The sequence below is a fragment of the Bombus bifarius genome, unplaced genomic scaffold (assembly GCF_011952205.1).
Source record: "Bombus bifarius isolate JDL3187 unplaced genomic scaffold, Bbif_JDL3187 scf7180000008165, whole genome shotgun sequence".
NCBI classification, from domain to species: Eukaryota; Metazoa; Arthropoda; class Insecta; order Hymenoptera; family Apidae; genus Bombus; species Bombus bifarius.
Window position 1 is genome coordinate 1,511,373 of NW_022884487.1, and position 14,005 is coordinate 1,525,377.

Sequence of the window (14,005 nt, forward strand, 5' to 3'; positions counted from 1 at the left end):
TTTACGCGGCATCGATCGACAAAAGTGATTCTTCGAACGCGCGGATTTTCGAATTTTTCTTTGCGAGATTGCATTTATTTCATAATATTGTTGATTTTAATGGACAGGAATTAATTTTGTAGCGATAAATGAACAAAAAATTCATATTTGTGTTGAGTAGATAAATATATTACACTCTCACTTACAGCACACTTTTTTTAGAAAATACATCAAACTTTTATGAATGTTTATAGACGATACAAAACGTTTGAAGAATCTTACCTCGATGCAACGATATTATATTGTCAAAATATTCGTACTTCAAATTTTTTGTATTTACATGCACCGATGAACGAAAAAATTAATAGAATTGTAATATTCTTCTAAGCATTTCTTAAAGTATTTCTCAACGAAACGGACGAATCAAATCAATAATTTATGACTATATGAATATGAGACGAGATGTATTGAACAGTGTAAATATTTTTATTTATTTCTCTAGATTCTAGAGTAGTGAACGAAATAGGGTAGTAAGTACTACTGTGAATCTATCACATGTGTATATTATAGTACGACTTTTTCCATAGTTATTTATTTTAGAAAAATACATTAAAAATGCCAGACTAACAATTATGTTAAACGCAATAGGCAATACTAATATGTAATGTTATTTAGAAATATATATTAACAATTTCTATGTAATAAAAACATACGCTATAAGATTTTTTATTTTACATACAAAACGATTTCAAGTAATTCCTTAATGTAATAATTCAGAAATGTACATACATGCATTGCCCATTATGTTTACAGCTAATGTAACAAAAAATCTTACAATCAAGAATTAATTTAACGTAAGTGTCACAAAAGTACTATTAGTACTGCTAAGTGCCAAGTGCTCACTGACTATATGCATTATATACCGATATGTATATAATTATTATTGTTTCATTATGTTCAAACAAAGAACGTTAATATAGATTGTATGTGGTTTCATACCATTAACATAGGTACGCGTGTATTATTATACACATAGTGACATGTTTAACATGCAATTAATCTGAAGCTTGCACAAACAGTATTGTTGCGCTTATTACTTCCCAGTGTACACAGCCCTCTTCGCTTTTTATTCTCTACATTTATTAATGAGTCATACTACGAATAAAAACAAAATAAGCAAAGAAAGAAGAAACAGAAATCAAAGGGCAACATCTTTTGTGAAAAGCAGATCAGTACCTAGTCAATCATAATTTCTTTAAACAACAGAAATATTCAAGGATTTTTCAAAGCTTTTTAGTTGTCTTTATAAAGGAATTATATAAAATATTAGATAGTAATTTGAAACAAAACTTTATGAAATTAATAATCTTAGAAGCTTTTGTTTCTGAACAAACTGTGAATATGGTGTTCATTTACAGAAAGGAACATTTGATCTTTTACATTCATTCTTATTTTTATTTTACAGAATATTCAAATGACTCACTTTGATCAGAATTGTAAAATCAACAAAATTTGATATTTATAACTATATCATTTGATGTAAAACGAATGTTGAATCTTGATTTAAAATGTAAGAACTACTTTCACATAAAAAGTATTTGTTAGATTTATGTCAAGAAATTAAATAGTGATCCCTTTCTGCAATATTGTCACACATTTTCTTCAGTACAATCGCCAATTATGTGTTGTGATATCTGAATATAATATTATGATGAATGTATAGTGATTGCAAACGAAGTTCTCATAGACATAATAAAAAATTTGTACTACATAAACCTTTCTTTAAGATCTCATAATTGTATCTGTGAAATCAGTAACAAAATAAATAATAAAGTTTCTAACATATTTTTCAAACATATATAAATATAGTTTCAAATCTAAACATAATCAATACCAATGATACCTTCAATGTAAAACAAACATATAATTTAATATTTTGTATATTATATATCTTCGAATCTGCAATGGAAATATATTTTTTTATAAAAATATAAGAAAGTATTTAATTTTTTCATGTGAAAGTTTTCAATTACTCCATCTAATTAAAAGTAAAATAGATGTAGTTTGAATGGAGAAAAATGTAATTCTATACACTGGAGTAGAACAAGTTAATTTTTTCTATAATTTTAATGATAAACGAAAGAAAGTTGCTACTATAAGTTAATAAAACAAATAAAATTGCACCATTATTCGTAATTTTTTTTATAAGAAACTAGTTATGTTCTGAGATTACATTTCTTTCTATGGTTCAGAGTAATGTGCCTCTGCAGGATTCAAAAATACTGAACTCAATATGTGCAACTGTACAAAATGTTTTATATGGTCTTGTATGTGTTGCTATGTATGATTCAAAAGGCACATTTTAGTTCGAAAGAAATAATATTCTACATGAACATATCTAGTTTTGTGTAGCAAGGCAAAACAATAGTTTTAATGAAAAAGATCAATTTTCCTTTGATCTCTACATTTCATAAAAAGTCTATGTCATTTCCACTAAAACTGGAATTATGAATATCTATACTACACATTATTTCATAAAAAAGAGAAGAACCCAAAGACTATTGTAATGCATAAATCACTATACTGTAAAGAGATTACAACTTGATCAATGTACTCAGCTTGATCAAATTTTTTATCACATGTACAAAACATTATTAATATTAAGTGAGTAAATTTTTTTTTAACAAAGAAACAAAAATTTTCCATTAACAGATGTTATATCAAATGCAGCAAATAGCTATATCAAGAATATAAATTTTCGTCCATAAAATAAAATACATATCTCACTCACATCCTGCTGTGAAAAATATTAATTTCATCTTCCTTTTTTTTTTGTTTTTTCAATACAGAAATAAGAACAGTATGCCAATAATACATACGTTAATTTGTGTCTAGTATAGGAAATTAAGATAATAGTTAAGAGGAAGCCAATGTGACTGTTTCTATTTCTCGTAAGTCCGTAAATCGAACATGTTTACAAATGTGAGAGCTGCAGCTCGCATAACAGTCTGTTTACATTATTTTGTTCACTTTCTAGTAACAAATAATTTTAAATCAGTGGCTCTCAGACTCTGTTGCACTAGATAAACATAAATTTACAAAAAAGGAAATTAAAAAATAAAAAATCATAAAAATTCCTTAAACCTTTCAAACATATTAACTGCTACAAACATACCAATAGTTTGAAAACCACTGTTTCGAACGAATCAATTAGTCACAGCAAATAAATTAAAATGCAATGGTTCTTTTACCAGGCACAAATGGAATCTATAGTTAATTTTCCACTACATATTGTCAAATAAAGGAAAATTTTATACATTATTAAATTTTCCTCATTTTACCTTTTCTCTCTTTTTTTTTTAATTTTTCAAGTATTCAAAACTGTAACATTTTGTACTTAAAATGTGAAATAGGACTCTTAGTACTGATTTAAAAAAAGATAGAAAAATAAAATAATTTTTTTAACTTTACAAAAAAAGGGAGAAAGTTAACAGTCATGAGAAAAATAAATTTCTCAATTACTTTTGCTCATAATCTCATTAATGTATCAATTTTGTACAAATTGTATTAATTTGAGAACCAATTATAAATGATTATTCAAAAAAATAAATTTAAAAAAGGAAAAAAAGGAAATCCAGAACTGGAATTTGTATTTTAAGACTTGGTACCAAACTTGACATCGTATTAATATTATGATATAACAAAGTGTGATATGATGTACAAGTAACTGTGTTTTATTTAGAAACATATTTTCAAATATGAAAACATGAATCGCAAACGGAAGTACAGTAAGAAAGCTAAGTATTTAAAAAAAATTTTGTTTTATCAGCTAAAAATCAATTATTATGTATATATATATATTTATTTATATTTATAATTAAGATATATATATTTATTTTAGAAGCAATATATATCTTAATTATGCAATATTTTAACAGAATATGTTAATTTTATGTATGCATAACACCTATATGTATCCGTATATTTTCATCATGTAACCTTGTTGCAGGTTAAATAGCATTCTTTCCGAATGTATCAATAATATAATATTCTTTGCTTCATTGTGCAAACATATAAACAAAATATACTACATCCTGTCATGTTTATAAAACACTGACATTATTTTCTGTTAAATTTTAACAAATCTACTCTCGTTCGTCTAATTTGTTCTTGTCAATGAATGTCCCCATTATGATATCTATAACGGAACATCGATCAACCTTCCACTGGTTTTATAAATGTAATTTCAATGCGGCAGCTAACTCTCACTTCTTCCATTGATTTTTCTTTATGATAGACTCCCTACTGCAGCTAGTAAAAAATTAAAACGATGCGACTTCCTGCATAACTAAACATGAATTGCTACATCATTATGAAGATTTCTTTGAAATCTTACATTACCAGGTATGTAAATATGAAACTGGAATTTTTGTAAATTCGAAGTATCGCCCATCGCTAGCTATACATTTTTCCCACCTGTCTGGCAATTGGTGGATGCCACGCCAAAAAAACTGTCGCTCTTTTGAGGCAAACCAGTCATCGAGCCATTTTCGTACATTTTCGTAAGAAGTGAAGTGCTGGTCAGAAAGTGCGTGTCCCATCGATGCAAATAAATAGTAATCGGACGGAGCCAAGTCTGGTGAGTAAGCCGCGTGCGAAAGTATTTCCCAACTGAACGCTTCAATCGTTTCCTTGACCGGTTTTGCTGTATGTGATGGTGCATTATCATGAAGCAAAATTACTTTGTGTTGCCTTTTTTGATATTCTGGTCGTTTTTCACGCAAAGCTTGATTCAAATCGATCATTTGTTGTCGGTAGAGCTCAGTATTAACGGTTTCGCCAGGTTTTAACAGCTCATAATAGATCACACCCTTCTGATTCCACCAAACACAGAGCATTGTCTTCCGTCCATAGCGATTTGGTCTTGTAATCGATGTCGGTGGTTCACCTGGAGCTACCCATGATCTTCTACGCTTAGGATTCTCAAAATATATCCACTTCTCATCGCCAGTCACAATTCGGTGGAGAGATAACTTTCTTTTGTATCTGGCGAGCAGCATTTCGCAAGTGGTTTTTCGGTTTTCCTGTTGTCTTTCATTCAGTTCATGTGGAACCCATTTTCCCACCTTCTGGATCCTTCCCATGGCTTTCAAATGTATGGAGACGGCTTCTCGTGTCACGTTTAATTGATCAGCGAGTTGTTGTTGCGTTTGAGCGTCATCCTCATCCAACAATGCTTGCAATTCGCTGTCTTGAAACTTTTTCGGTGGTCTTCCACGTTCTTCGTTCCTCACGTCAAAATTGCCACTTCTGAATTTTTTAAACCACTCAAAGCACTGTGATTTACCAAGAGCATGCTCACCGTAAGCTTCGACAAACATTCAATGCGATTCTGTAGCAGTTTTCTTCAAATGGTAACAGAAAATCAATGCTGTCCGCAAATCGTAGTTTCCAGGCACAAAATTTGACATGTTCAACGCTATTACAAACTATGCTGTTGTATGAAACTTGTATTGTTCTGAGTCGAAAATGTTTGTGAGATGTCAACAAAGACTTTTGGCATCAATGACGCAGTTTAGTGATAACTACATTATCAGCTAGGATATACTATATCTATAGGCAAATTCCGGTTTCATATTTACAGGCCTGATATTTACAACTAGTTTTTTACCTCCACGTTAATAATAATTTCAGGAAAAAATACATTCTCATAGTTAAAGAATTAATATTAAGTATGAAGACGTTTTAAAGACATAGTACATGAGGAAGTAGTAAATCCACTTTTATATTATACCATACCAATAGGAGAATCTTTCATGTTAATTAGGGACGATAAATTTGTCAATCTATTCATTCGATAATGCATGTTGTTTTCTTTTGATTTCGTTTCGCAAGAGCAATAAAATGTTTTTTAGGCAAATAGTAGAAATTTCACTTACTTTCATTCATTTTGTTGACAAAATTTAAACATGCTGATGCATGGAAGTTCGCACGAAAAATTATTTGCACATGTTAAAAAGAACATGTTCCGACAAATAATAGTCAGATCTAAGAAGTACATAACTTAGTAAGAATCATTTATCTTACTATTATTTCTTAGAATTATCCTCTTCACTTGACCAATGTTTTTCCTGTTCTTGCAGTTCGAATTCCCATCGTAATTCTAATTCCCGCATATCATTTGCGATACCTGCTTCGTAGGTATCTTCCTAAGAACCAATTTTAAGTTTTATATAAATTTTTAATCGATTATTTTTACAATAAGCAGATTTGATATATTTAATTTCTTTCTTCCAATGCAGTACCACAACACCATAACTTACTTCTTCGGGCTTATAATCTTGACTGAAATTTTGAGAACTAAGTAAATTGTTCGACGATTGAATCCAAGGTACGGTACCGTATGGACTCCAATTTCGTACGTCTTTTTCTTTTTCTCTGATGCCAGCTTCAATCATTTGTAATTCTTGTGCTAACCTTTCCCCGGCCGTAAAAGTTGCACCTTGTGTGGCAAGCTAAAAATGTTTTTACATATTAATGTTATTAAATATTTTATTTGAAAGCAAACAGTAAATGAATAATACCTTCAAGTCATTAATCTTCTTCTCAAGATGTTTTAATTGTTGTTTTACCTTTTGCGACTCAAGAATTAAGCTGGAATAAATTTAATTATAATAAGATTAAATGTTCCAAATAATTAACAAGAAAATAATAGTGTATTAAATATTAGCTTACTCTTTAGACATACTATCTGGTCGAGGAAGTTGTGTGTGCGTTGACGTATCGGATATATTACGACCAAATGTAATGTAACTATCTTCAAAATTACTGTTATTGATAGCCTGTATTCCTCCATTTGCACCAATTGTAGCATAAGCTGTAATAGAATCTTATATTTTCTAGTGCTCTTTCTCTTGCTCCCAAAAACATTTTTCATTACACTTACGTTGATTTCCATAATACCAAGATGTAATAGAATTTGTAGTTGGCATAGATCGATAAGCAGATATTGTAGGAGATGTTCCTCCATCTGCATAGAAATTAGTAGACTGTACGCCATTAGTAGATCTAAAAGAAAATTATTTTGTTATGACTTAATATCTTGTATTTATTTTTCGTAAACAATATTTCTTTACTTGATAAAGTTATAAAAAGAATTATTACCTGATTAAGTTTTTGGATAGTTTAGAAATTGGTCCATATTTACTATTTGATGATGCGTCAAATGGCACAAATTCATCATCGAATAGAATGGGATCTGCACAACGGAAATTATTGTTGCAATTTATATTTGTTGAAGAAACCATTGGATTATTTGGTGTGTTTGTCCATATAGAGAAATTCGATGATATTGTGTCTCCTTGTATGTCGTAATTCTGTAAATAGAAAAAGAGAATAATAAAATATATGTTCCAAACTTTCATTGTAATTTCAGCACTGAAATATTACAATTGTACCGTTTTCATCTGTGGCCCTTGTTTGTTGACAATCGTTCCAAGTTGGTTTAATATTTCCACCTTGCGTTGCAGTAACATCGCCAATGTTTTTGCAACAGTTCGCTGCTATAGTATACGAGAACATTTTAACATGCAGTATGCAGAAATATTTCAATATATACAGTAGAAGTTACTAACATATAAGAATAATCATATTACCTTTTTAGTATTAGATATTCCATTAGTCATATTAGATGAAAGCTGCGACGAATCCCAAATATTAAGATTAGGTGCAGTGTAATCAACAGGTGTATTAGGCATAATATAATGAGAACAATGTACGTCAATATTTTTCGTTGGTACCACAGGTAACATTCCTTGAGGAGATGGTAGCATATAATTCGTTAATGATCCGATAAAATTGTTTTCATTTGTTGGGTTGTGATGTTGTATTGGATTAACTTTATTCATAGAATTAAAGCCTGAAAATGATATAATTGTAATTTTTCCAATCAATGTTTTGTATTATTTATTTTATACAAACACTTACTTTCCCTATGAGTATTATCATGCGACTTTATGGAATGATAAGATAAATCGTCATTTTGTTTAAATGTCTTATTATTTGATCCAGTAACTGATTTGTCTGTTTTCGCATCCGAATGGTTGATTCCAGGTAAACTTGATCTGAGACTCAATTTCCGACTTTTTGATCTATATCTAATAAGAGAGTAGATGTACATACATAAGAGATACATTTATACAGAATTTTCTTAGAATTTTCTTGAACACGTACATGTATACTTACTTATCTAGTTCCATGTCACTATGAGCAAATGTACAATTAGTAGACCTAGGACAAGAGCCTCTAAGTGCGAGATCTCGACACATGCTCACTTTATATTTTGGTTGTCCAGGACCTACATTGTGGGTACCATCTTGTGTTTTCCGATTACCGTGTTGTTGAATGAACTCTACTAACGCTGCGACTACAGTTCTAACAGCTTCTAATGCTGCTCGACATTCTGCTAATGTAGGAGGTTCAGTTTCTATAACAAAATTAATCAGTTAAATGAATCCGAAGTTAATCCAAATATTTAATTTGTTTAATATAATGTTGCAATGTAATGGATCATACCTGGGCTAGGATCTATTGCAGCTAGCAATTCTAGTTGAGGTCTTAGACTACTTAATTGTCCAGGATCAGGAGTACGTTGAAGAGCAATAACCAATTCTTGTACACTTTGAGCAAAAGATTGTGGAGTTTGAAGTTTATCTATAATACTTTGCATATGAGATTTATGGCTTGTATCTCCATATAACAATGCAGACCATTGATCAGGTGCTATTCTTAAACCAGCTTCAGTCGCAATTTGCACTATTTGAGCATCATGCTCCCTCCTCAAAGCTTCATATGTTCTAAACTCTTCTTTTAATTGCATTAATGATGAATCTCCTTCTCGTTTAGATACCTATTCAAACATTCTATTTAAGTATTGTTCTTAATAACAAATATTCATTATTGCAATTGAAGAATAATTCTTACCTTAAAACAACTTGCTCTATACAACAATTGTACAACATGTCCTATGCTAGTTTTAGAAGCTTGAGGAAAATGTGATTCTAGACGTTGAACTACAAACATAACTAATACTTTCCTAGAAAGAGCAGATCCATCTTCCAAAGCCAATAAAACAAGTTTTAGTACTTCTTCTTGCATTGCTGCAAAGAAATGTTTATTAGTATATATTACTTTATTCATATTTTTCATTGCTATTGAGTTATTTGATAGTAACATACCTGGCCCAAGAAATTGACATCCACGAGCTCTTACAGCAGCCCATAGATTAGCATTAAGTTGTTGTGGATTTTGATGTTGTAGTATCAACTCTGTAACTGATCTTTCACCCAAACTTCTAGCTGCCCTTACTGCACGCGCTCTTCCTTCTGGTTCAACCAACTGGCAACCAACTAAAGTTACCAATTTCCTTTGCATAGGTCGAGAAACAAGTCCAACACCTGTTGTTTAGTTAAACATAGGCTCAGATTATGTAATGTTATTATAGAATTGTCTACACAAATAACCATTAATATTACCTGTAGCTAAAGAAGGATTTGTCTGACATGGTTTGAGATATAGAGCAAGTTCCTCAATACAACGTTTTGCAACCAAATAATTAGCATGGTCTTCAGGTGGTAGCAATTTTTGATAAGCTGTTGCAACATTTGTGGGAACAGGATTTCCCACCAATTGTAATAAAGCTTCATTTACTGGTAATCTTTCTATTTCTGTATTAATAATACTCTAAAATATGTAATATAAATAAATTATAGTTCATAACAAGAGGTAATTTTATATTAAATATTTTAAATAACAAAAGTCAAATATATAAATATACAAGTTTATTTGTATGATAATAATAATAAAACTATTTACTTGATCAAAAGGGCATTGTTTACGATGTAAATTTGCAAGGCACGTACGACATATGGTATGACCACATCCTAACGATATTGGACCACGTATGGCCACATCAAAGTCATGACAGCAAACTGGACACGAAAGAAATTCAGTCCACTGTGGTGCCTGTATTGGCATTCTATAACAAGATCATATTAAAATATTCCTTTCATTGTTTAGTTTCACAACTTTCTGCAATACCATTACTTCTTAAGAATAATTAAAACAAATTTCACATCTATAATTAAAACATTTAATTTAATTCCTATATAATAATTCATTTACATTTATTTAATGAAATCGTAGAAACAAGAAATTACGGAATACATCTCGCAATAAGATGAACTAATTTCGTGGAAACCTATAAATTTAGCAAATTATTAGAAGTAAATTTTATTCATTAAATTTTATTTTACAAGTTTCTAAAACCAATAATAAATCTAGAACAAAACTTGGTTTTGATTGCAAAACATTTTTCTATAGCTATAAATCTCTTCGAAACAATAACGTTTTCCTATCAATTGTTTTTTATACGATGATTATAGTTTTCCTTTGATCCCATAAAGCATGAAATCAACTTTTGTCTCTAGAAAATAATACGAAGAAATTATTTCGTATATAATTTTAATCACGCAATTAAATGAAAAATTTTTTAATCGTTGTCGCTATTACTCGTGTCCGTCGAATGTCTGCTCTACATAGAATAAGAAAAAAAGAAATGATATCCGCTTATGCCACGAGGAAATATGTCGATGTATTGTTGTTAAAATAACGAATAATTAATAGAAAAATTCACCTCGTTTTTGCCTTTACAAAACATCACATTAACTACTCCGTTACTTCGCATACAGTTCTGCCATCGAAGCAGGAACAGATGAACCAGAAATCGTAAGATGAGCTCAGCACGATATTCCTCACGTATACTTTTTTACCTCACTAGCACCCATGACGAAAACAATCTAGAAAAATAACGTCCCAACTCCTCTCGACAGAGAGCGCTATAAACAACATAATACCAAATTTTCAAAATTTTACGAATTGCAAATTTAATATAATTAAAATATAATATACATATTATATGTTTATTATAATATAACTAGTTATAGTTATACTAGTTATAACTAGTTTGCGAATTTGTATGAAAATTCAGATAGAAATTGTTTTACCTGTGCAATTCTGTGCAATTTTACACTTTTACGTTTCCTATAAATGCATAAAATCTGCAGTCTGTTCATAATTAACATCTCTTTAAAATAGTTTCAATAAACATTGATATATTTTTTAACATTGAAAGATTCGAGATTTAGTTCAATTCATTGGTATTTGTAATATATTTATAAACTGAAAATTTAAATGAATTTTCTAAATAACGATATATTAAAGATAAAAAAGTATCCAAGTCACTGACTGATTATCGTATTTGAATTAGGTTTGCGTTAAATTTTCTAAACAACGATGCACCAAAGATACAGGTCACCGAATGGTTATTGCGTTTATATTAGGTTTAGGATAAGTTCCCTAAACTACGATGTATGTAAAGTAAAAAAAGTATCCAAGTCACTGATTGGTTATTGTATTAGTATTTTTATTCATTTTATTAATGCAATATATTTATCTGTTTCAGATAATCATAATCGAGTTTCACATCTAGGAAAATTCTAAATATACGATTTGTTTCCCTTGGTTCTCTGTCTCGGAATATATTGTATTACTGACATTACCTAGTTTCTGGATGGGAAAGACGGTGAATATGCGTTCTCTTCACACAAGATTCGTATGAGCTTCAATATACTGAGCGAAGTTTGACTTCAATTTGACTGTGATTATTGATCAAAATCATCAAATAAATAGATACTTTGCCCTGACACGCTGGCAAGATAAATTCTAAATAAACATGATATCGCCAATAGATGAACCTTTATTCTCTGATATTGCACTTCGTATGCTAATGAATACCGTTTCGCATCCTATCGAATACGCTAAAGTTTTAATACAGGTAACAAATATACTTAGTGGATAATTGACGCAGAAACTAAAATTGTTCAAAGGAAACTTATAATTTTTATTTATAACAAAATAGATCGGATATGAACCGATTCCACCACGACCTACAACTACTTTATTTGGACAACCGGCTTTAGCTTTACCTAACGTTTTTCAGTACGGTAAACAATTTTATTTATAGTCATTCTTTAGTGTCATAAATAAATTAAACTATGAGATTTTGAAATTACTTTGTCATTTTGATTGATGCAAACTGCTGTTTCTTTTTCTTTCTTTCTTTTTTTTTGAAATTATTACTTTACAGTTAGATACATAAAGAATGTAGATGGATTCACTGGTTGCTACCGTGGTCTTATTCCAAAATTATGTGCCTACACTGTGAGTGCTGTAGCTTTTGAAAAAGCTTCTAAATGCATTAAATTTAATGATGAACCGAGTAAAGAAATTTATGATTGCGATTTAGAAGAAAGGTAAATGTATAGATATGTATATCTGTATGTGTAACATAAAGTTTTCAAATGATAGTTATAAAAATGCACATTACATTTTTTTATAGTCAGAATCATAAAAAATGTATATATGAATTCATACGAGACCTAATTAGTAGAATGATTGGAATTATAGTTAGCCATCCGTTAGATGTTATTGCGTTAAGGATGATGGCACAATTTGTTGGTGGAGAAACAAAATACAAGTATGTAGATACCACAATATAGATAATAGAACTCAAAATACATGTATAATATATTTTGCTATTAATCATAGATGCATTATCTCTTTGTTTACGTTAACAGCGGATTGTTTAGATCGTTTGTAGAAGTATACAAAGAGAATGGAATCATGGGATACTATGCAGGATTATTACCTCGGCTCATTGGAAATGCTGCTGTATTAATGCTAGTCAGTTCATCTACTTATGTTATTGATAAATACATTATAAGTGATAGAGAATTGAAACCATATGCAGTTTCTGTCATAAGGGTAAACAGATTAATTATTTAATTATAATATACATATCATGACAAATATTACAACTTATTCTTTACAGTTTATAGTAACAACAATTACATATCCATTTTTAGTGGTATCACACTGTATGGCAGTTAATAATTGTGGGTAAGTTGATTTGAAATAAAGATAATTTTGTATTTATTTTAGAAGAGTTAAAATACACATTAATTTAATAAATTTTATTCATCAAGATTAATTGCCGGTCTTCCTCCACAAATGCCAATTTACAATAGCTGGTTAGATTGCTGGTCTCACCTTTCAGCTGCCAACCAGTTAAAAAGAGGAAACAGTCTCTTATGGCGTTATTATATGGGGCCACAAGTGATAATTAATGGAAAGCCAATACCCATTAACAAATACAATTTCCACTTGCAAAGTACAACATAGTAATAAGACATTGCATTTATTTGTATTTGAAAAACTAATAGTAAAATCACTTCTGTGCTATATACTTTTTTTTTAAATTTGCTATTACAGTACATTGTTACATTTATATATTCCTTTAAATCAATCCTACTTGTTATTACACCAAATATTGATTAAAAATATTTTTCTTTGGTATATATATTTTATCAGAAAATATAATTCATATTGAAAACTGAACCATAAGTATTTTAAACATGTACAAGTATTAAAGAGTATTAATGAGTACAGTTACTATTACTAGCTTGGTAACTGACATTCCCTTTGGCGTGCAATAATTGCATTTAAATTACCATTTAAATAAAGTAATATCTTTAAAAAAAAAGAACATAATATAGAAGTAGTTACCCCAATTAATTTTTTTGTATCTGTATCGCATTCGACAATAACTGTTCGAACATTATTGAATTTTACAATATGTCTTATGTATAAAGTGTATAAATTGGTATTGTACCACTTTAAAAAGTTCTAATCTTATATGAAAAAACTATTTCCTACAAAAATTATCTTTTATAGTATCTGTATATATACTATGAAAATAGATAAATATAACAAAAAGTAAAATTAAGTTATGCAATCAAAATTCGTTTTATATACACTTTCATTTGTTTAAGATTTATAAATATACATCTGCTTGCTACAATAGCCATTCCATAATTCTTTTATGCAAAATGTGGAGATTAAAAAGAAT

The 14,005-nt window shown here is 29.6% G+C and overlaps 2 protein-coding genes across 2 annotated transcripts; one reads left to right on the plus strand and one right to left on the minus strand.

Moving 5' to 3' along the window:
* Positions 1–5,876: 5,876 nt before the first annotated feature.
* LOC117209113 (roquin-2) lies at positions 5,877–10,849 on the minus strand. The gene is made up of 16 exons (XM_033450764.1): positions 10,673–10,849; positions 9,853–10,015; positions 9,513–9,720; positions 9,216–9,434; positions 8,962–9,137; positions 8,554–8,887; positions 8,224–8,464; positions 7,966–8,135; positions 7,635–7,897; positions 7,437–7,541; positions 7,144–7,355; positions 6,926–7,047; positions 6,715–6,856; positions 6,564–6,633; positions 6,303–6,494; positions 5,877–6,188 (listed from the first exon to the last, which is right to left on the minus strand). Exons 2-16 carry the CDS (start codon positions 10,012–10,014, stop codon positions 6,069–6,071), a joined length of 2,736 nt encoding a protein of 911 aa, XP_033306655.1. The 5' UTR covers position 10,015; positions 10,673–10,849; the 3' UTR covers positions 5,877–6,068.
* Positions 10,850–11,173: 324 nt separating this feature from the next.
* On the plus strand, positions 11,174–13,627 carry LOC117208969 (mitochondrial carrier homolog 2-like). The gene is made up of 8 exons (XM_033450523.1): positions 11,174–11,305; positions 11,501–11,872; positions 11,957–12,041; positions 12,185–12,350; positions 12,437–12,574; positions 12,675–12,861; positions 12,929–12,996; positions 13,083–13,627. Exons 2-8 carry the CDS (start codon positions 11,771–11,773, stop codon positions 13,276–13,278), a joined length of 942 nt encoding a protein of 313 aa, XP_033306414.1. The 5' UTR covers positions 11,174–11,305; positions 11,501–11,770; the 3' UTR covers positions 13,279–13,627.
* The last annotated feature ends 378 nt before the right edge of the window (positions 13,628–14,005 follow it).